The sequence below is a fragment of the Fistularia commersonii genome, chromosome 10, assembly GCF_037954325.1.
Source record: "Fistularia commersonii isolate RoL2024-O1a breed Wild chromosome 10, RoL_Fcom_v1.0, whole genome shotgun sequence".
Taxonomy (NCBI): domain Eukaryota; kingdom Metazoa; phylum Chordata; class Actinopteri; order Syngnathiformes; family Fistulariidae; genus Fistularia; species Fistularia commersonii.
Window position 1 is genome coordinate 3,579,495 of NC_141293.1, and position 22,114 is coordinate 3,601,608.

At 41.5% G+C, this 22,114-nt stretch overlaps 1 protein-coding gene and 1 long non-coding RNA gene across 2 annotated transcripts; one reads left to right on the forward strand and one right to left on the reverse strand.

The window, feature by feature from the left end:
* The first annotated feature begins 581 nt into the window (after positions 1–581).
* acss2l (acyl-CoA synthetase short chain family member 2 like) lies at positions 582–21,606 on the forward strand. Its single transcript, XM_086153329.1, has 18 exons — positions 582–979; positions 1,124–1,319; positions 3,480–3,571; positions 4,411–4,514; positions 7,026–7,098; positions 7,831–7,906; positions 8,841–8,925; positions 10,292–10,429; positions 11,272–11,442; positions 12,085–12,218; positions 16,504–16,636; positions 17,483–17,539; positions 17,999–18,079; positions 18,582–18,690; positions 18,778–18,846; positions 19,468–19,644; positions 20,123–20,197; positions 20,295–21,606. The coding sequence occupies exons 1-18, from the start codon at positions 856–858 to the stop codon at positions 20,420–20,422; spliced, it is 2,022 nt and encodes a 673-aa protein (XP_086009455.1). The 5' UTR covers positions 582–855; the 3' UTR covers positions 20,423–21,606.
* LOC147230124 (uncharacterized) lies at positions 15,719–18,777 on the reverse strand. The gene is made up of 4 exons (XR_015106666.1): positions 18,654–18,777; positions 17,329–17,573; positions 16,491–16,620; positions 15,719–15,871 (listed from the first exon to the last, which is right to left on the reverse strand). It is a non-coding gene; the product is annotated as an uncharacterized LOC147230124 (long non-coding RNA).
* Positions 21,607–22,114: the final 508 nt, after the last annotated feature.

Consider the following 22,114-nt stretch of genomic DNA (forward strand, 5'->3'; position numbering starts at 1 on the left):
GAATCTCCTATAAAATACTGGTAGCACATCCAAAAGACTAAACATAATAAATCTGTTATTCAAATTAAATGTACCAAGCATCACAACATCTTAATACTTGATTTATTATTGCATAAATTCAAGATTGACAAATGGGCACCCATTAAAAAATATTTGGAGAGTTGAAGATATTATCACTATTTGACTGAGTTAGATGTTTTTTTTTGTTTTTGTGTTTTTTTGTTTGTTGTTTTTGTGGGTTTTTTTTTTCGCTTGCTTGTGAGGATATGAGTGACCTATAAAGAATATTGTATAATCTGTATCTTGTGATGAGGTTTCGTAAGAATGTGTGTAACTCTGTTAAGGAACCTGTTCTAATAAATTTTCAAAAAAAAAAAAAAAATAAATTCAGGATTGTTCAATCGACCGCCAGAAAACAAAACATGACTGGCTGTTGTTTAATACAAATATTTTTGGCCTCAGATCATCCACCATCCTCCCCATTACAACAAGCCTCTCTGGACGTGTGAGTCCTCTCTGTTTATCCTGCACACATCCCTCCTCCTTAGTTTTGAAAAAAATAAATAATGCCATCGACGGGCCAGAAGGACCGGCCCAATGAAAAAGTGGGAGTGCTGCGGCCCGCGAGCCGATTGGCTGCACGGCCACTGAGCAGTCAGGGCGAGAGCCTGAAGTCTGGCCCCGAGAGGTGGATCTTCCTGCATGTTGCCGATTTGCGTGGCCACAGTACAGGAGGCCCTGTGGTGTTCTTTTCACACCGAGGAGGAACCAGACGGCTCAGCGGCGACTCCAGATTAACCCACTTTCTGAATCGGTCTCGGATGCTTTGGGTGCATCTGCATTTGCATTTCCACAATGGTTGTTCCTGAGACTCAGGACAAAATGTACTACCCTCCCGGTGACCTGCAGAGGGATGCTCACATACCTGATTTTAACTCCTACCTGGCAGCGTACAGGAAATCTCTTGAGAATCCAGAAGGTAGGTCAGACACGTCTTTATTTTTTGCACAGCGCTCGCGGTGTTTTCTCTGCTTCCACCTTCGTGTCCCCGTGCTCGTACGTGCACGGAGTCCCTCAGTATTTACTTCTCATCCGGCTGTCATTACGTATGCCTTTGTTTCAGCGTTCTGGAAAGAGGTTGCAGATGACTTCTTTTGGAAGAAGCCCGCAGCAGGCCCGATGCTGCAGTACAACTTCGATGTGACTAAAGGGAACATTTATACTAAATTCATGGAGGCTGCCAAAACCAACATGTGCTATAACATCCTGGACAGACACGTCAAAGAGAGGAACCTCGGTGAAAAGGTTGCCTATTACTGGTAAGCAGTAGGCAGGACGCCAAGCCAAATGATGTCCCGGAGGGGAAAAGCAACCTGGAGTTATGTCAGGTATTCCTGTGAATAGCAAAGGCCGACTCCAGCCCACCGAAACAAACTTCCCTCGGTGCAAGACGATGTCTGCAACGCCAGCTGAAATGACCAAGTCTTTGTAAATACTAGAAATGACACGGCAGATGCACAAAACACCACAAAGTGAGTGGGTCCGTAGCAAGATGCTGGCTGTTTCAGTCGCACTAATTTCTTGAACACTTTATTCTGACCCACAAGGAAGTTGCCATTGATCTTTCAATCCAAGTCAATTCTTATTCATTTTAAGCAAATTGAGCAGCAAATGATCAATTTCTTGGTAATTCCTAAATATTTACACATATGTCTTCAGAAAAAAATTTGGCACTGACTCTTTTTTTTTTTAAATAAATTCTTAATCATTTTAATGAAAAGCTAGATTTTTAACAAACAGGGGGAACAGTGTCTGAATGTTAACTTTTTTATCAGAGTATTCTCTGTGAAATGTGGAACCACACAGCGCCACGCTTAGATGATGCATATGTATCTCCACATGCATTACTGCTTCTATCCGACACAGAGGTCATGTGAGAGGGTTATAAAAACCTTGCAGACTTTTAAAAATGTACAATCTTGCATGAGGGCGGATTGCAAACTCAGCTAATTGATTAGTTCTGAAATTTTCCATGAATAAGAAATGCATACTTTTCTCGCAATCAGAAACCATAAATAGATAATTCAGAAAACATCTTTCCTGTTGCATATTTCATACACGATCCTCCCATGTGTAAACTGCAGTTTGCCTCTCACAGTTAAACGTTTAACACCCTGGATAAATCACAACTAAAAAGCAACATTTTTTTTTGTTTTGTTTGTTTGTTTTAAAAGGTTACAATGGTTAACATTTGTATTTTCCCTGTAAACTGAGAAGGCTTAGCAAACATGAAATGGCTGTTTTGCAAGCTTGCAGTAACAAGGGCTCAAAGGAACAGATGCCAAAGCAACCCACACACTTCACCTATGCACGCTCTGCATTGTGCACTTAGGTAACTTCTTGTCACCTGTCAAAGAGCAGGGCCGGTCGTCCACTTGTTCCCCGAGTAAGCAGACAACAGATTTTTTTATTCATGACATGCCGAACAATGACACCGTGGGGCAAATGCGGCTGCAGTATCGTTAAAAATAACGTGGAAGAGATTCAAGTGAAGGTCACATGGCTTTTTAACCCGATCTTACATATTTTTGCAGCTGCTGAGAAGCCGGAGGGCACCAAAATAAGATGCTAGATATCTTTCTAAATTCATTTGTCGTCAATCACGCTTCTGCTTTTAGAAGGGTTGGGAGGGAAGCGGGACTTAACCTGGACCGCCTCTGGTCAATCACTCCATCAATTAGATTTTCGCAATGCGAAAAAGCTGGTTCACATCATTGTTCTCCATGTCATGGGAAAATGCCAGAATCAAATTGGGTATTAGTCACCGAATGAAAAGAAAAAAGGGAAAATTGATGAGAGTGAGAAATTACCCAGATAGTTTGCATCAATAAAGCTGAAAAACAGAGTTACTACTAATCTTGAAATCTATCGGTTTGTGGCTGAATGATGGTGAGAAATCTCACCCAAGTAATATACTTGAGATAAAAATGAGAACTACATTTTCTCATAACGAAGAAGTTAAAAGGTCACAAGGAAACCATAAAAAAGTGTGATAAAAGGACTTCAAGATACATATATTTTTCTATTTCTCCGCGCGTTAACTCCCAAATCGGTTATAATTTCCCCCAAATCTTCCTGAATTTACATTCCCAAAATGAGTTTATATATTTGGTTATGTAGCTTTTGCAGTTAAGTGTTATTAAATGGTCATTGTAGTCATGCATTTCACCACTGGTGGTGAGGCCGGTCCCCTCGTGCAGCGCTGGTTCGGTGCCTCTCCTGCGGCGGAGCACCGCCGCCGTGCTGCAGGTCGCCCCGGGAAACATGTCTCAAATCCAACACCAGTGAGACGACTTTATCTGAAAGTCGCAGGACAATTGGACAATCAAAACAGGTTCATATCTTGGAGGCATAAATCTCAAAAACACAGATTGTTTTTTGTTTTCCCCTCACGCGTTCTTGGATGCCTGTCTTTTCAGGGAGGGCAACTCGCCTGACCACCACATGGCCATCACCTACCGCCAGCTGCTGGGCCAGGTGTGCCGCTGCGCTAATGTCCTCAGACAGCTGGGTGAGAACGCCACGACTCCATCGTGACGCCGGGCATCCCGACTACGTGTTGCGACCGGTGTGGCGCGGGGGGGGGAGGTTTGCTGTGCTGCGGTTGGACGGATTTAATATCCACCGCTTCCACGGCTTCACAACAACAACCTTACTTCCTGGTTACTCACATGTCCCAATGGATCTTAGTGGGAAAATCACAGTAACAAAATGATTTCAACTGTTTTCAAATATGATATAATAATAATCGGCAACATGCATGTGAAAATACTTAACTGTTAATAGCTGTCAAAACAAATTTGGCAAATGACACAATTTTGCTCCACTTGCGAGTGACTCTTCACATCCTACAACCAATTGCAGTTGATACCTATAAAGACTTAAAGAGTGGGGAAAAAAAAACTAGAAATGAGTACTTTCTTCCAAGGGGAGGAATAAAAATGTTCTCACATTATAACATTACATACATGTGAAATATTGTCAATACTGGGGACTATTTTTAGTGCAAATTCTTCAGTACATCCAAGGTGGTATTTGTGCCAAACGTTGAGAAATGACGCCCCCAGACGCTTGTAAGATATCACATTTCTACGAGTGGCTCAGACAAATGATCGCAGTAATCTTGACCATCTTTGACCAAAAAAGTATTAAAATCTTAGTCAAGAATGGGCCGGAAAAAGGAAAACCTCCGTGCATTTCCCTGAAACGTTATATTGTAATTTTATTGCGGTCAAAACCAAAATGCCCCACCGAAAACTGTACGGTTTTTGGACACGCGCTCCTGTTTTCTCTCATCACGTACGTTCTAGAAACCTCTATGGTCGGTGTGATCGATGTTTCTGTTTGCAGGGGTTAAAAAGGGAGACCGGGTCTCCATCTACCTCCCCATGATCCCTGAGTTGGTCTACACCATGTTGGCCTGCGCGCGGATCGGTGCCGTCCATTCCGTTGTGGTGAGAAAAAGAACCGTCTTTGCTTATTTTAGGAGATTTAGGAATAATAAGCCCGGAATCGGAGGGGATAAATCGGCTTAGTTTGGGGCAAGTTTGTTTTTGCTGGTGTAGAATATTAAATGATCACCAAGACTGGAAAGGGGGAGGCGGGGGGGGAAGAGACTGCTGGCGCATCTTTGTCAGAAAAAAATAACCAAATGGACCCTGACGGTTCTGATCAACAGTCGCCTTACTTTCACCTGAAAGTTTAGAATTGGCAGTTTGTCATTTTACAGGAAAGGTGTTAAGATTGTTTTTTTGGGGATAGAGTGGGAGGGGGGGGTTACCACTTGACAACGAGTGAGCGTTCGGTATTTCGGCACCGCGACGTCAGTGGACGGTACTATTTTCCGATCGTCAGACGCAGGCTTGTTGTTCGGCAGATTTTCTCACTGTGACTGAGCGCTTCCTGTTTCTGGGCTGAAACTGAAGCTCAGCTCAGCTTTCAGGACTGATTTTGGGGAAGCGTTGCAGTACCTGCCATTTCCCGTGGCGCCTCATCGTGTCATGCAAAATGCATCATTGTCCCTTTTAAATAAAAAATGAGGGTAGTACAAGCATGAATTTAAAAATCAAAAAATATAGTTGCTCAGGTACTTCATGATTTATTTATTTTTTGGGGAGGGGGGGGGGGCAACTTTAGAAATACATTTACGCTACCTCCTGGTCCTATTTTTAAATATATTTTTCTTTCTTTCTTTTTCTTCTTTGCTTTGGTCAAGTTTCTGCCATTCTAATAGCGTAAATAATTAAAGCGCAGGGGAGGGTTTAAATACTTGTTGGGCCGGACAACTGGTCTATTCTTGGTAAATATCATACTTTATTGATCCCCATTGGGGATCAACACAAACTGCACCCATTTTTTATATGGAATAAGTTGGCTGCAGGTTATTTCATGCGAGCAAGTATTGCCTCTGTCATCTGAGAAACTTAGGAATCGTGTTCCTGGTCTTCATCACCAACTCCCACATTGGCTCTGGACAGAGATGAAGGCGTTCCCGACCTCAGTAAACACCCGGGCCGACAGCATTTGTTGTTTTGACCTAATTTATTTCGAGAAACCGAACACCGAACGTCCCTCTCCACCTCTTATCAGCCGTCCACTACGCAAACAAGCTCCTGACAGAAACTGCCTCCGATATACGGGTCAGACGTTCACTGGCCGCGACCAGTTTGGGACCAGATGAGGGTCGACCGGGATTCAACCTTCCCTTTTTGAACAAAGGTTGCGAGCCTTGTTAAAAATATCTCCCGGCTGCTCTTGGGTTTGGCAGACCTTAATACAAGTGACCCCGGATTTGCGCCTGCGCACATCCAACGCCGTTACGGTCGTTAATGTTCCACCTCTCCCTTTCCAATCAATTTCAATTTGCAACACGGAGGAGGAGCTTTGGACTATTTCCACATCATCATGTGCCTCTAAATGCTAATTGTAAATTAATTTAGCACAGAATGCAGCCGCAGATGAGTCAGGCGGGACAGCCGGTGTTATCAAACGGGCGAGTCCTCAGCGACCCCAGTCACAACATTGCCATCTACCCTGTAATCGTAGACTGTCTGAACTTTTAAGACCAGGCTGGGAGGTCTGCTTTGAATATCACAGGAAAAAAAGCGGGCACATTGATATTCATGGATAAGGGAGAATAATATTTGTCATTTTTACAAAAGAACTGTTCCATCCTAATGTTTAGGTGTCTGTAAAACAGCTATGTGACATTTGAATATTCAATTTCCCCAAAACAAAGGAAAACGTTTTTCTATATTTTATGTAACTCATGCTGTTATTTCAAAAGAAATCTTTGATACATATTTATTTCTATTTAATTTTAATATAAGCCTCGGATTATTTTACCAAATTTTCATTTAAAAAAATACTCCATGTCAATATTTAGTAGATGCTTCTTGAATTTCACGTGAAAAATGTCAGTTCTATTTTATCAAGAACATTTTAGCTGATTTAAATTTCCGTTTATAATCGAAGGAATACAAGGGACTGTACTCAGTACCTGTGATACAGCAATGAAGCGGCCGTGTCCTATCAACATAATTTAAACACAAACTTTTGTTCATTAAAGCAGTATTTCTCATTCGCATACATCTTTGATGACTGAGCCTCACAGGTTTGTAAAACTGAAAACATCCTGCGCGATTGTCGTGAAATGAGCAACCCCATTTACTCACTTCCTTGAGATTCTCAAAATATGACCGAAGAGATCTTGTTTCAACTGGAAATATTGGAAAGACATCCAGACGCCTACTCATGATAGAATGTGAGATCTGGTAATCGAGCAAAACGACTGAATGGGGATTTGGGACATGAAAACACATCATCGTCTCAGAATTGGAAGATTTCTTGTTGGATTAGGGAAAGCGCATTGACAAATGTATCAGATGCTGTAGCTGTTTGAAGGGAGCCCTGAAGTCCCGAGTCGACAACAGCCCGCCAACCTTTTTGTCTCTCTGCATGCTCAGTTTGCAGGTTTCTCTGCTGAGTCTCTGGCCGAGAGGATAATGGACGCCCAGAGCTGTGTCCTGGTGACAGCAGGTACGTTCACCTGCCTGCGTCCCCCATTACTGCTCTGTCTGCGGATGTTCTCAGTTATCCAGGTCAGGGTGAATTCTTGTCGTGGCAACCGGACTTGAATTTCCTCACTTCATCCGAGAAGCTGAAGAAGCCTCTGGGATGAGGGGTGAAATGTCTTCCGGTGAAAAAATTCAGGTCTGGTTGCCATGACAAGAAGATTTCGACAAGATTGGCTGGGATATAAAATATTATTGACAGATAAATCTTCTAGTTATCATCTGAAAAGCAGTGAAAAGTTATTTTTTTCCCCATCGTAATTAAACTCACCGGATTTCAAACCCACAACTGAATGCAAACTTTTACATTGGTCCAATCTGGGGAAAAAAAAAAAAGCAATTCACAATTTCAGAAAGATTGAAAAAAATCGGCCAAAAAAAGATGCCTGAATGAGTGAGCAGTTACCAGACACTTTTTTTTGACAATGTATAGTATTAAAAGAGGATGAAAAAGAAATCCAGAAACTACTTGAGAATTTGAAAAAAAAAAAAAACCTTGCCAAAAATTGGAAAATTTGGCGCGATCACCCGTCATCTCGCCGAAAAATGTGCTTCGATGTGCGCAAATTCCGAGAAGTGGCCCGAAAATATTGCGATGCTGCGGTCACAACGCAAAGCTGAATATGTGGAAAGGACATGGATACGCCATCTGCACTGATTTATCACCTGTCTGCTCTCAACCGTTGGTGTCACACAGATGGTGTTTACAGGGGAGAGAAGCTAATCAATCTGAAGCACATTGCCGACGAGGCGCTGGACAAGTGCAGGGAGACGTGAGTTCTCCTTTCCAGGCTTCAGGTTCTCCAATCTTGGCAACTGCTTATTTACACAAGTCGCAGCTAATGGGACTCTGCCTGGCCGATGAGTCACACACACACACACACACACACACACACACACACACACACAGACACACACACACACACACACACACACACACACACACACACACGCGCGTATACGTAGAAAGCAGACCTCTCAAATATTACCAGGATTATTGAGGAAATACTGCCAGGTTACCAAGCAACAAAGAGTACTCATACTCACAGAGGAAGCCCAAATTGCTCTTCTTCCATGGCAACGTGAACCTGGGACGGATGTGAGATGTACGAGATACACCACACGCTGGATTAAGAAAAAATATGAGCACGCTCCCCCTTGAGCACATTCTCCTGAAGAATCTGTCAGGGGAAATTTCAACATAACGTGTCAATATCATATTCTTGGGGAATATATCAATATCAATCAGGCGATATATAAATATGTGATACTATTACAGTCCACATCCACATTGATTATTTTTAGCTATATATCTTGTTTTGCTCTTTGTTCATTTATCATTCTTTTTTTTCCCTGAACAAAAAAAAACCCTGTTTTCAAAACTATGGAAACATGTTGAGAGGCATCGAACCTAAGATAACTGAAAATTTCAGCAAGGACTGACCAAACGTTGGAAAGAAATGTCCCTAAATTCCCAGGAGATAGTAAAACCGCATCGAGAACTATAATACGGGTATTTTTCGTTTAAATTTTGGAATTATACATTTGAGGAACGGGTGATGGAGCTCTGTTGGCTCATCCGGTTTGCCTCATCTGGAAACCGTTGTTTAAACATTTCACAAAATCAAAATTTTTATATAAAATACAAAGGGTGGGTGGGTAGAGCTAAGGAATTTGATTTGACGCCGTCTTTTCCTTCCGTGACAGAGGGTCGTCTAGTGTCACTAAATGCCTCATGATCAGACACCATGCGCTGCGGACGAAGAGCGGCGCATCATCCAATAAACTACAGGTATGGACGTCTCCACTTCATACAACCTACGTTGCTGAGGAGTGCGGCAAGTTCCATGTTTCCCGTATTTTTGCCATCAGGAGCATCTTAACCCTTGTGTTGTCTTGCGGGTCAAAAGTGACCCACTACCATATTTAGCTGTAGGAAAAACACCTATTTTTTTCCAACTTGAAATTTTATGACTTTTCCTAAAGAGTCCCCATAATTAGAAAAAGTGATACTTCTTTTTTGTTTATGTTTCCATGTGGGCTGTACACCATTAGGGTACAAAGATTGTCTTGTGGGTCATTTTTGACCCGTTGGACAAGGGGAGTAAACACAATGTTACGATCGCACGAGGGTTAAATTTAACAGCTTGCCGAGCAGATGTGGACAGTTGGTTCATCTGACGAAATAACGGTAACGCTGAACTTTTGAACTTCAGTTGTCACTCCTGACCAACTTCCCTTCAGATCTCTGCAGCATTAACGTGCGGGGGTACTGCGAACGTTTAGCTGACGATCCAGAAAAAGGGTTCGTGAGAGTCCATTCAAGACCAGAAATGCTCTGGTCAGGAGAACCAAGACGATTTCGACGGGAGTACATGTTAAAATTCCGTAAAGAGCGGAGCTGTTTGCACTGTAGCCGGAATAACAGTCGTGTGATCGAGATCAAGAAGAAGTTGACAGACGGGATTGAGTTTGGTGAACCATTTAAACTCCTTAGGGAAAACAGATTTATCTAAAGATGTGATGTTTTTTGATCTCATGAGGCCATCTTGTGGTAATAAAGGAAGAGCTGGGTGTCATCAGCATAGCAAAGGGTGGGATGGTGATGGATGGATGAAGGAAGAACCAGGACTGGGCCTTGTGGTACCCTTGATAATATGTCATGCGGCTTGACCACTTCCTTCTCTGAAAGAAACTCTTAAGTGATCTCACCGAGAGTTGGACGAGGCCAGATGCTTGGATGGAGACCCCTCTGCAGAGAGAAGATGTGGTTAAACTCGGGAAAAACATCTGGCAGACAACAACTCAGAACAGAGCGGTTTTGATCAAGTTATTTTTTCGTCTGTCGAGATATCGCACGCGCGATCGGAGCAAACGGCGTCATGTGTTTTCATTTCGGCCGAAAGCAGAGTGACAAAAGGCGGGCGTCCCGATGGTGGGATCGACAAAGAGGACACTTGTGTGTCCACAGCCCACAGGCATCCGTGAAAGCTGCAACTGAAATGAAAACCCTGCTGTTTGGAGGGAGATAGAATTCGCTCCTTTTATGTTTGACCCAGAACATGCTGACAATCGGCACAGTAAATTACCATCCGCCAAAGACACATCTTTCTGGTTCCTGTGGGTTTGTCAGAGGGTGATTTCTGTTCCCCCTCCAGACCCCCTGGAATTCAGAGTGTGACGTGTGGTGGGACGAAGTCATGACGGACTCTCCTGAAGATTGTGAGCCCGAGTGGATGGACGCCGAGGACACTCTGTTCATCCTTTACACCAGCGGCTCCACTGGAAAACCCAAGGTAAAATAAGATAACGGTCATGTTCAAAATATTAGAAATTTGAATTAACAAAAATCACGAATGAATTATCATTAAATCAAAAACACACACACAGAATATACATTAACATACCGCCGGTTACTAAGATGTGAACTCAGGTTATCAGACAATACAAATTTTACCTGTCAGAATTAACATGAAATGTCTAGAGACCAGCAGGGAATCGCTCGGACAGCATGTAAAAAATCTACAAGAAATTTTGTTAAAGAAAATTAAATAGAAAAACAGGAAAATCCCTGAAAATGACAGAAAACATCAATGGGAAATAGGAAATACATTCGCGAGGAATATGAAAAATGACACATTTACATCAACTCTATTTTTCAAAGGTCACATGACCACGTTTGATACAATCAAGCTGCTGCTGAGAAGAATGTAGGAAGCAGAGATAAAATACTCGACTGACAGTAAAGTAGTGCAAGATAATGGTTTACTAGAGCTTGGATGCAGCAGGGTAACATGAGAATGCACAAGAACACCTCACACAGTTTTGCGCCAAGTGTTATGTTGTACAACGGCATTCAGTGTTGTCTTTCAAAACTGAGTGTATTATCACGAAACACAGCTGTCTGAGCATTAAGATGAAATCCTCTTCCTGTGTCCTTTCGTCCTGTTCTCTCAACACACACACACACACACACACACACACACACACACACACACACACACACACACACACACACACACACACACACACCTGCATGCAAGCATCCTCTGCCGGCATCAATGGCCCCCTTATTTGTGTGTGCATTAAGCTATTATGTGCTCCTGAGTTGTGTTCCTGCCATTGTGCGTTGGAACAGGGTGTTCTTCACACTACGGCTGGTTATCTGCTCTACACGTCACTGACCTTCAAATACGTTTTCGATCATCACCATGACGACGTGTACTGGTGCACCGCCGACATCGGCTGGATCACCGGCCACTCCTACATCACCTACGGCCCCCTGGCCAACGGTGCCACCAGCGTTCTGGTGAGTTGAATACCGGCCCAAATAGATGTCTGAGTCGACGGAACCCCGGGGGTTCTAGAAAGCATCGGGGAAAAAAAAAAAAAAAAACATCATCAGTTTGAAACACTCACAATTTCACGTCAATTCAACTATCATCACATATATCTCCGTGTTTTCCAAAATAGATCATAGCCATGCCTGAATTGCCTAAAGTTGTGTTAAAAATGTCCTGTGGTCAATGGACGCTGCGTGAAAGTTACTTAAAAAAATATTTGAAATCACACAAAGTCAGCGAATTACAAGCTAAAGATATTCCAAATGAAACGACAAATGATTTAGAACAGACGTGAATGATCCATGATTGTTCCCAGATGTCATTACAGAGAAAACTTAAGATTTACAGTGAGAAGAAACAGCAAAATGTTAATAACTTTAAAACTAAAAATGGCAAGAAAAATGTGCTAAATAAAGGAGCTGATTTCTTTTGTATCATCAAAAAAAAATGACCTGAAAATTAACCACTGAAAAAAAAGCAGTTCTGCTGTCAGCTATTCAGTTAGATGACCTCGATTAAGACGTAAAAGATAGAAGTCTTTTTTTTATTTTGAACTTACATTGAGTTTAGATTATCCTGTGTGTGTGTGTGTGTGTGTGTGGTTCCAGTTTGAGGGCATCCCAGTCCACCCTCACGTCGGACGCTTCTGGGAAATTATCGAAAAGTACAAAGTAACCACGTTCTACACGGCGCCGACCGCCATCCGCCTGCTAATGAAGTACGGACGTGAACCGCTGCAGAAGTAAGTCTATCGAGAGGGGATACAAATGAAAACAAACATTACATTAGAACAATTAAGGCTTGCGTACGTGGCGTCATCCATGGTGTGATCAGTCAAACTCCTGTCTGTGAGTTGATTCTAAAATTTAAATAACTGTATTAGAAATCTCATGGAAAGGCTTTTGTAAAAACACATATAAATACGTTGCAGGTTTGCCCCTGATTTCTATGCTATGACTGCTCACTAACCGTTTTATTTTACAACTAAATCTCAAGTACTTTCTTGTTGATTAGTTAACAGCCAATGAGCCAAACAATAATATTAACAACAGTAGTAATAATCCCAATAAATACAAAGGTCTGCGATTGGTTGTCGTTCGTAAAATTGTCATTCTATAAATTAATTTGTATCAACAAATTCCTCCTCTTTTTGAACGTATGATGATATCCCATGCTTTTCGTGGATTTGATTTGAATTGCTAAGCCTTAAATATATCAATCTACGAACGGCAGGTTTTGAATCTTACTGGTCCCCTCCAGGCCATCGGCACCACTGCAATGCTCCCATTCATCCCTTCCAGGAGAATCACAGCATATACAGGACTGTCTCAGAAAATTAGAATATTGTGATAAAAGTTCTTTATCCTCTGTAATGCAATTAGAAAAACAAAAATGTCATACATTCTGGATTCATTACAAATCAACTGAAATATTGCAACCCTTTTATTTTAATATTGCTGATTATGGCTTACATCTTGAGAAAACTCAGAAATCCTATCTCAAAATATTAGAATATCATGAAAAAGTATTTTTTGTTTTTTTAATTGCATTACAGAAGATAAAGAACTTTATCACAATATTCTAATTTTCTGAGACAGTCCTGTAGTTGCATCAGCCTTTGTATGGAAATCTTACCCACTTCAACTCATGTCTTGTGAACATACTCGTCCCGTCATGAAGACATAAACAATGTATATAAAGGAAGATCATGCTTTGAAAATGACGTCAGTCTGAGGGTGTCAGCCACCAAACATGGCACAAAGTTCTACTTCCCATTGAATTCTGCAATTCTGTAAAAACCTCATCGCCTCCCCTCGCTAGACAGACGGTGCAGTTGAAATGTATTTATAAAGCAAACACAGGTTAACCCCTGGTGTTGACAAACGGGTTGTGTGCCTCCCACCTGTCAGGAAAGCCCCGGTATTCAGAGTCCGCTATTTGTTTGGCTGCATTCATCCGACAGCTGGCTCCAATGTCAGTGTGAAGGCACTGACCCAGGCACTCACAGCTGACCACTGAAGAGCGTGTCATAATAGCCGCAGCGAGGAAGCCTGGAGCCCACAGCTATTTGCTGTGGGCTTTTGGGGGATTTGGAGGGGATGTTATGCAATGTAATAGTGGACATATGAAGTAATCCTATATGCTGGATATACATATCGATTATTTCATAGGCAGGGGATACATTACGAGCATTGTTTCTTGTAACTGTGATTATCAAGGCTTATCGCTAATGAAAACCCAAAATTCAATAAATCGGAAAAATGTGATTTTTTTGAAGAAGCCCATCAGTCCTCTACGCTGAAGAAACCCAAACACCTTAATGGTCTCCCAGTCCGGTTCAGCGGGCTACAAAATCGCGGGGAAGACTGCTGACTTGACAGTTGTGTAGAAGACACTCGCTGACCCCTCCATAAAGAGGAATTGCATCGAAAGGTCGCTGCTAAATAATCTGGCTGTTCGCTGTTCACTGTGCTGTATCCATATTAATGGAAAGATGAATGGAAGGAAAAAGGTGCACAAGCAGCGGGGATGACTGCGGCCTTGAGAGGATTGTGATGTAAAGCTCGCTTGTGTAATGTGGAGGGATCCACAAGCAGTGGACTGCAGTTAAAAGTCAGTACCGTCATACGGATGTATCCAAGATGCGGGCTGCAGCTGTCGCATTCCTTGTGTCGAGCAACTCCTGAACCGGAGTCAACACCGGAGGCGTCTTACACAAGGCTAGGGATAAAGAGACAGGTGACTGGACTGTGCTCAGCGGTCCAAAGTCCTCTTTTCAGATGAAAACACTTTTGCACTTCATTTGGAATTCAAGGTGGCAGAGTCTAGTGGACAGGAGAGGCACAAAATCCAGTCTGTGATTCTTCAGCAAGCCGTGTCATTTGCTGGTTTGGCTCCACTGTGTTTTGTCAAGCCCAGTGTCAGACAAACTAGCACTTCATGCCTCCCTCTGCTCACAGGCTCTCGAGATGCTGATCTGATTTTCCAGCAGTAATTGGCACCTGCCCGCACGACCTTAAGTACCAATAGCTGGTTCGATGACCGCGGTATCACTTTGCTTGACTGGCCAGCAATCTCGATGGACCTAAAGCCTGCGGAGAATCAGTGGGGTATTGTCAAGGGGAGATGAGACACCAGATGCAACATTGGATATGAGCTGAAGGCCACGACCAAAGCAACCTGGGCTTCCATAACACCTCAGCAGTGCCTCGGCACCCCCGTGCCACGCTACACTGATGCAGTAACTCGTGCAAAAAGACCAAGTAATGTGCGCATATTGTAGGGCAACATTCTAAATTAAAACCCTTTATTATGGCTCTTATGTTTAATTTCTGAAATACTGATTTTTTTTACGGTTTTCATTTGCGATAAGGACTTGATGTAGCAACTGAAAAATTTGGTCTAGTTCAGGGGTCGGCAACCCGTTAACACCCAAAGAGCCATTTGGACCCGGTTTCCTCGGAAAAGAAAACACTGGGAGCCGCAATTGCTTTTTGACGTCTAAAATAAAGGTACCACTGTGTATATTGCTTTTTATTACCTTTACACTTTGTATAAACAAGTGTGTAGCGTGTTGCTTCTGAAGTTTACAAAGTATTACGGAGGAAATTAAATTTTATTTATGTAATGAACTCATTTTGAGCTTTGGGCTTTCAGAGCGTGTAGCGGAGCCTAAACCTGAATTTTAAAAACAAATCGGGAAAAAAAATCACTGTGTCAGTAAACAATAAAAATAAATATTTGCAAAATATCTTCATAAATATTTATCTTACCTGGTTTATGGGACTTCTGCTCCTGAACATCTGTGCACAGCATCTGCAAATCGGGACTTTACCGGCTGGCGGGTATACCGGCTTCCGCGAGTGTGACGTTATTGTGAGCGGCGAAAAATAATGAATATAATTTTAATTAATATTTCAAGATCGCAATAATCTTCCAACTTAGAACTAAAAGTTAAAAAAAGGAATTAACACAAATGAAATACACTTCAATTAAATATTTATGACTTATTTTCACAAGCCACAAGCCGCAGTGTAAAGATGAAAGAGGCGCATGCGGCTCCGGAGCCGCGGGTTGCCGACCCCTGGTCTAGTTGCTAGGAGAAGTACATTTTGACAAGAATTGAGCAGGACCTCAACGACTGAGAACCTCTAGACATTAGCTATAAGGTACAACCATCAAGATAAAAAAGGAAAAAGCACCTGAAACATACAGCATCACTCTATTTATTTGACTGTATGAGTGTGGCTTATTTGGATTAAATCAGTTGAATAATTCAACATTACAATTATATTCTGACGTATTGAGATGCACCTGTAATCGTGCGGCAGGCCAGGCCTCGAGTTTGACACGTCTGCCCTTCCATGAGATGAGGAGGATCTCATGGAGGAAAATCTATGGAAAAAAAAAATCATCAGGAGGACGCTATGAGGAGAGGGCATTATCCCCGAGAAGAAAAAGCAAAAGATGACAACCCACTGAAAAATCACAAAATATTTCTTATTTATGAGAATACTTCCTGTCTTTAGAAGAACACGTAAATTATTGAGAAAAATCATGACATGACCAATCAGACACCTCTGTAGAGAAATGATTTCAAATACACCATTTTAACCCTCTCCAGGCAGATGTTGCAGATTTGCGACAGCCAAATATCAGATTTTTCCTGCAACTACAACTTAATTTGAGCCTGAGAGGGTTAAAAAGAAACGTCTTCAGTGAAACCCTTAGGGTTCTGGCAGACTAAGGAGCCTCTTGTTCACTTCCTCCAACAAATCTTTACTCTTATGCATATTTCTTTCTTCTGAGTGTTTTTGTATTCTTGCAAAGTCACAGAAAACGGAAAAAAAGAAAAAAGTTGGTCACGCAGCTCAAATGGAATTTGACATCAGGAAATTGAAGGGAAAACGGAGGAAGAAGAAAACGTCAGGCCTTCGTAACGAAAGAGCGATGTCTGATATCACACAAAGAAACACTACTTTCTTATAAAAATCAGAGCTGGGAATCACTTGACCTGTCTCTTTCAGGTACGACCTCTCCACCCTGAAGATCCTGGGCACTGTGGGTGAGCCCATCAACCCGGAGGCTTGGCACTGGTACCACCAGGTGGTCGGTCAGGGCAAGTGCCCTGTGGTGGACACTTTCTGGCAGACAGAGACAGTGAGTGACCGACTGTGATTAAATTACTGTTCGAGCGCACCTTGTTCACCAAACGGCTCGAGTTACAATACCAAGACATGACGATTTGTGTGCGTTTCTCCGGAGCAACATGAATAATAACATCAAAAATAAAATTTAAAAAAAAAAAAAGGACTGTAAGGTATATCTTCACTAATTATCTTATATTTCTTGGATATTTTATATTTAATCATAAATATGTATATATATATATAAAATATAAATATTTAATTGCTAATATTCTGATGATTTCAGCTGCATTATTTCTTTATTTACAAATCCCCACACTGCTTATCTGTGCTGGGTGGGACATATTACAAAACAACTTGTACCTCCAATGAGAATGTGTTGAAATGTGTATGGGTAGACCAGAAACAATGCTTTTTTTTTTGTTTTTTTTTACATATTTCAATATCTATTTTTCTTTTTTTTTTTTCACATCATATAACATTTGAGCAGTCTTGTACAGTTGAACCTGATTTAGTGATGGATATGTGCAGATCCGGATATAGACATAGCCTCAGAGTGAGTGACAGAATAAGAAGCCTTTTTGCGTTCAACTTGCTCAGTAATTCAGTAAACATTGCTTTTTGCAAGAGTTACTTGTAATGCTATTGAGTCATGAGGTCAGCATTCCCGGTCAAGCAAATTCTAGTTTGGGAGTGTTTCCTCACCTGATGTTGACCCCCAACGGCCCTAAAGAATTCAAAATATTGCTCCGGATGAGAAAGTAAAAGATAGTGGCCGTCAGCTCAAATCTCAGTCTTCAGTTTGTATCTGCCGCCTCCAAGTGTGCGAAAAAACTGATGATGTTCTCTCTGCATGCAGGGAGGTCACGTTCTGACTCCTCTGCCTGCCGCAACGCCTCTCAAGCCGGGCTCTGCGGTAAGCGTGGACGCCTCTGTCATCCTGCTTTAACCTGCACAACATACACACACATCCATACTGGTCAAATATCGATCAGTGTGTTTGCCTGGGCCTCTGCCGTCTCTGTCATTGATCGAAAGGTTCGCGTGAACACAGCGATGGCCCAGTGTGACCCTGCGTCCTGGGACAAGTGGATCATGCTTAATCAAATATTTCATATGCTGATAATCAGTCTCACTGATCTGTCCCTGCAAAAATCATTTGGGATGATGTAATATTTTGCTAATTTTCTGGATTTTTTTTTCACATTTATTAATATTGAGTTCATGAATTTTCTCTACTTTTAAAGACACAGATTTCTCAAACATGCATTGAGTTAGATTTTTAGCCTCATATGTCATTTCTGTACATTATTACTGAACTGGCCCAGTAAAGAGGGAACAAGTAAAACGTTTCAAAACATGTTTCACATTTCAGACTTTCCCTTTTTTCGGGGTGGAACCAACCATTCTCAACGAACACGGAGAGGAACTGGAGGGCGAGGCTGAAGGCTATCTAGTGAGTTCAGTCGCTAATCAAATCTGCTCAAAGTATGAATTTAGCATATCAATTGATATGAATAATAAAAAAATAGAAGTTCTCCTGTTCTGGTGCTTGTTGAATAGTGAAATGCACTGGGAGAATTTCAACACAAGCACACACAGGACATTTATTTATTTACGTCTATCAACTGCTTCATAGTTGATTATTGAGGAGACTCTCCTTCCGACAAACCAAACATGTCTTATTCAAGTTGAAAAGTCCATCGATCAAAATGGAGCAATTTTGCCAATCCTATTCAGACAAGAGACATCAGCTTGAGAGGGGAAGAGGACATAGAAAACAAAAATCCTGCTTGACATATAAGGTCCCATTACCAGCACAAAAAATTATTGTAGTTTAAAACAATTCTTTTTTTTGATTGTTTGGACATTATTTAAATGATGGGGCCCGAACGGTTTTGAAACCTGTTTTCTGACTTCTCGGTTACAGTAGCCCCTGCCTTTCTCGTGCGTTCCAGGTCTTCAGGAGGCCGTGGCCTGGGATAATGCGCACGGTCTACAAAAACCATGAACGTTTCGAAAACACTTACTTCAAGAAATTTCCAGGCTTCTATGTGACCGGAGACGGTGAGACAACTTTGAGGCGTTTTCTTACAGGAAATAGAGAGAGTCCAAAGTAAAACACACGATGATATGTGTGTTGTTATTTCTCAGGCTGCAGGCGAGATAAGGACGGCTATTACTGGATCACAGGGAGGATAGATGACATGCTCAATGTGTCAGGTATGAATTCTTGCTTAATACACTTCTGAGAAACTGTAAAGTTGTGACAATGAATGAACTGTTTGTATATTTCAAGAACTCAAAAATGTCCAATATTCCTGTTTTTCTGATATGGTATCAAATATCTTTGTTATGGATTTTTCACCCTCCAAAAATATAAACTGTATCCAAACACAGATTATGATTATGTTTTGGCAACTCTAATATTTATTCAATTGTATAATTGGCTTCATTTCATAGTATTAAACACATTTTTTTGGTTTATACAGCTACATATGGCCAAAAATCAAAGACAATTTGTCTATCACAAATAACTGCCTGCTTTAAGAACCCAGTAAGAAATGATTGTTTTTAAAGTGTCTCAGAATTAAAATCATACTTAAAACCCAGCCACGATGTGACCACTTAGGTTTGGATTAAGTGGGATTGAACTGCCAATCATTATTTAGGTGCGTGAATGACAGGATAAACATCAACGCAGAGAAAAAAAATTCTTAATACAGTTGAGTGTTTTTACGACCAGTCCTTTGGTTTTCTGCTTTAACTTTCCTTTCAATACAAATATTGTCCTCTCACCTACAAGACTTGCCCCTGAGTGTGTGTGTTGGTTTTGTCCGCCAGGCCACCTCATGAGTACGGCGGAAGTGGAAGCGGCTCTGATGGAGCATCCGGCGGTGGCCGAGGCCGCCGTGGTCAGCCGGCCTCACGTGGTGAAGGGCGAGTGCTTGTACTGTTTCGTCTCCCTCAAGGACAGCAGGGAGTTCACACACTCTGTGGCGGACGAGCTCAAGAGGCTAGGTGCGGTTTGGTGGTGTGTGTGTGTGTGTGTGTGGGGCATTCAAACATCTGGCCATCTTTTAGCTTGGTTTGTTCCCCAGTTTAGGTCACGACTCAATTCACTTTCTAAAACAATAGAAGAACACAAAAATCTCAAGTGCTTCATTTGACCTTTTTGAAGTCTACTGACAAAGGTTTAGAGAATAAACAGTGTGTCACTTGAAATTGTCAACAAACTACTCATACAGTTATACAAAAAATAGTAGCTTGATGCCTGTAAAATACCTAAAAAAAAACTTTCATAATTAATCAATGGTAAAATAAAAATGTAAAACCAAAGAGAATATATAAAAGTAGCAAGTAAGCATTAAAAATCCACATTCAAATAGCGATGAGTTTTAGGCTTCCTGTTGATTAAACACATTTATCAGCAGTCCTAATAGGTTCTTGTCTGAATTCTAAAAATTCCATTTGTTTCCCTTTGATTTTTTTATTTCAGTGAGAGAAAAAATTGGACCCATCGCCACACCGGACTTCATTCAGAACGCCCCAACCCTCCCCAAAACACGCTCGGGTAACAAGCTTGACAAATCTATACATCCTGAATCCAGAATCTCTCACTCACATCACCATCCTCACCTCTTTCTCTACACGGGGTTGTGTTACCTCAGGTAAGATCATGAGGCGGGTCCTCCGGCAGGTCGCCCGAAACGAGAAGGACCTGGGAGACCTTTCAACACTGGCCGACCCCAAAGTGGTGGAGGAGCTTTTTAACCAGAGATGTGAAGCCGCCGCCTGACTCCTCTTTATCTTGCTCTTAGCTGCTACTGGATCAGCAGGTCATGGATGCTCTTAGGAATCACAAGTGATGCTGCTGACAGTAAGGGCTTAGAATTACTGTTTATTGTGAGAAGAGAATACATAGCACTGTTGTTAAAAATTGCTGTCTAAAGTTACGGGCACTTTGATTTAGATGTAAATTCATGGTGTTTCTTTGTGAGAGTGTTAGGGCTGCTTTGATGGAAGAAATGTCCATCTCCATGATAAAGGGAAAAAAAAATTTCATTGCAAGGAACACATCGGGAGGAGAATTATTGTGACAGGTAACCTGAGCCCTGATTGGATTCCTGTTTCTTGTTTGTAAATTTGCACTTAAAAAACATTTAATATAAAACATCTTTCTGGTGATATTATTTTTTTCCCCCTGGATTAAAATGTTTTGATTTTCTATCTAAACATCCTAAAGTCATTCTTATGCATTTATTTTTGCATTCCTTCTATTTAATGTTATCTTTACTACTACGGCTTTCATCAATAGTTTTCTCTCATTATTCCACACATGATCAATCTATTTTCTTTCAATTAAAAGAGAAAATAATATAACATTTTTATTTGCAGTTTTAGCATTTTTTTCCACTTAATGTCGCCCTGATACTTCGAACTATATCTGGTTTGGGCTGAAATTCTAACATCTTATTGCAGAGTTACAGCTAAATGGTTTTAATAAGCCAGTCTCTTGTAAAGCCTTCATAATGTCATGTATTATCAGTTTTTTAAGCAATATATGTATATATATATTTTTATCCTGTAATCAAAACTATGACTTTGCACAGCTTGAATTTCCCTAATGTATGTACAGCTAAAACCTACATTTTTGCAACCACAGAATGTAAAAAAATATAAATCCCTTTTTTGAGGTCTTGCTTTGCCCCTAAACTACGGACTGACGCCCTCGTGTGGCAGGAAATGTTCCTCACAGATTTTGACTGATGGTCTTCCTGTCGAAGCCTCGATGCTGCTCTGCAAGCAATGCAGCGAATGCACAGATTTGCAGGCGATGAAGTGGACGATTGTTCCTGAAACCACAAACACAAGCATCTTTAATATAAATCCTTTGAAAAATAATGTCTGCTTCCCGTTAAATAAAACTGTAGAACGTAACTGGAAAGTGTGAAAAAAATAAACAAGAATGAGTGAGAAACATTCAAGTGATCAAGAAATTTGTTACACCTTTTGTACCGGTTCCAGAGCAGTACCTTTATTTTTGTCTTCCTCCTCTATAGCACTCCAAGTTGTGTATGTGTGTGTGTGTGTGTGTGAGAGAGAGAGATCTTGTATGTGGTGCATAGTGAATGCCTGAGTGGGTTTTCTCCAGCAGAGTGAGGGCACTTTTGGGAAGTGAGGAGATTTTGGGTGGTCCCGGTTTTCTGAGGCACCTGTGTGTGTGCGTGTGTGCACGTGCACATGTAGGTGGGAAAGACAAGGAAAAAAGAAGCCCAGAAACAGAACGCCAGGCTAATGTTACATCATCTCCTCCAGCATTCAGTGAGTAGTTACCATGACAACCTATTCAACCCTCCCTCCCCTTCTCCCTTCAACAGAGGTCTGCAGATGTTTTGTAACCTGCAGCCTTGACCAGGCCAGGGCCCCTTGAATTGGAAGATCAGTAAAAACTACGCTCGAATATTTCTAAATGTCCGTTTTCACGGCC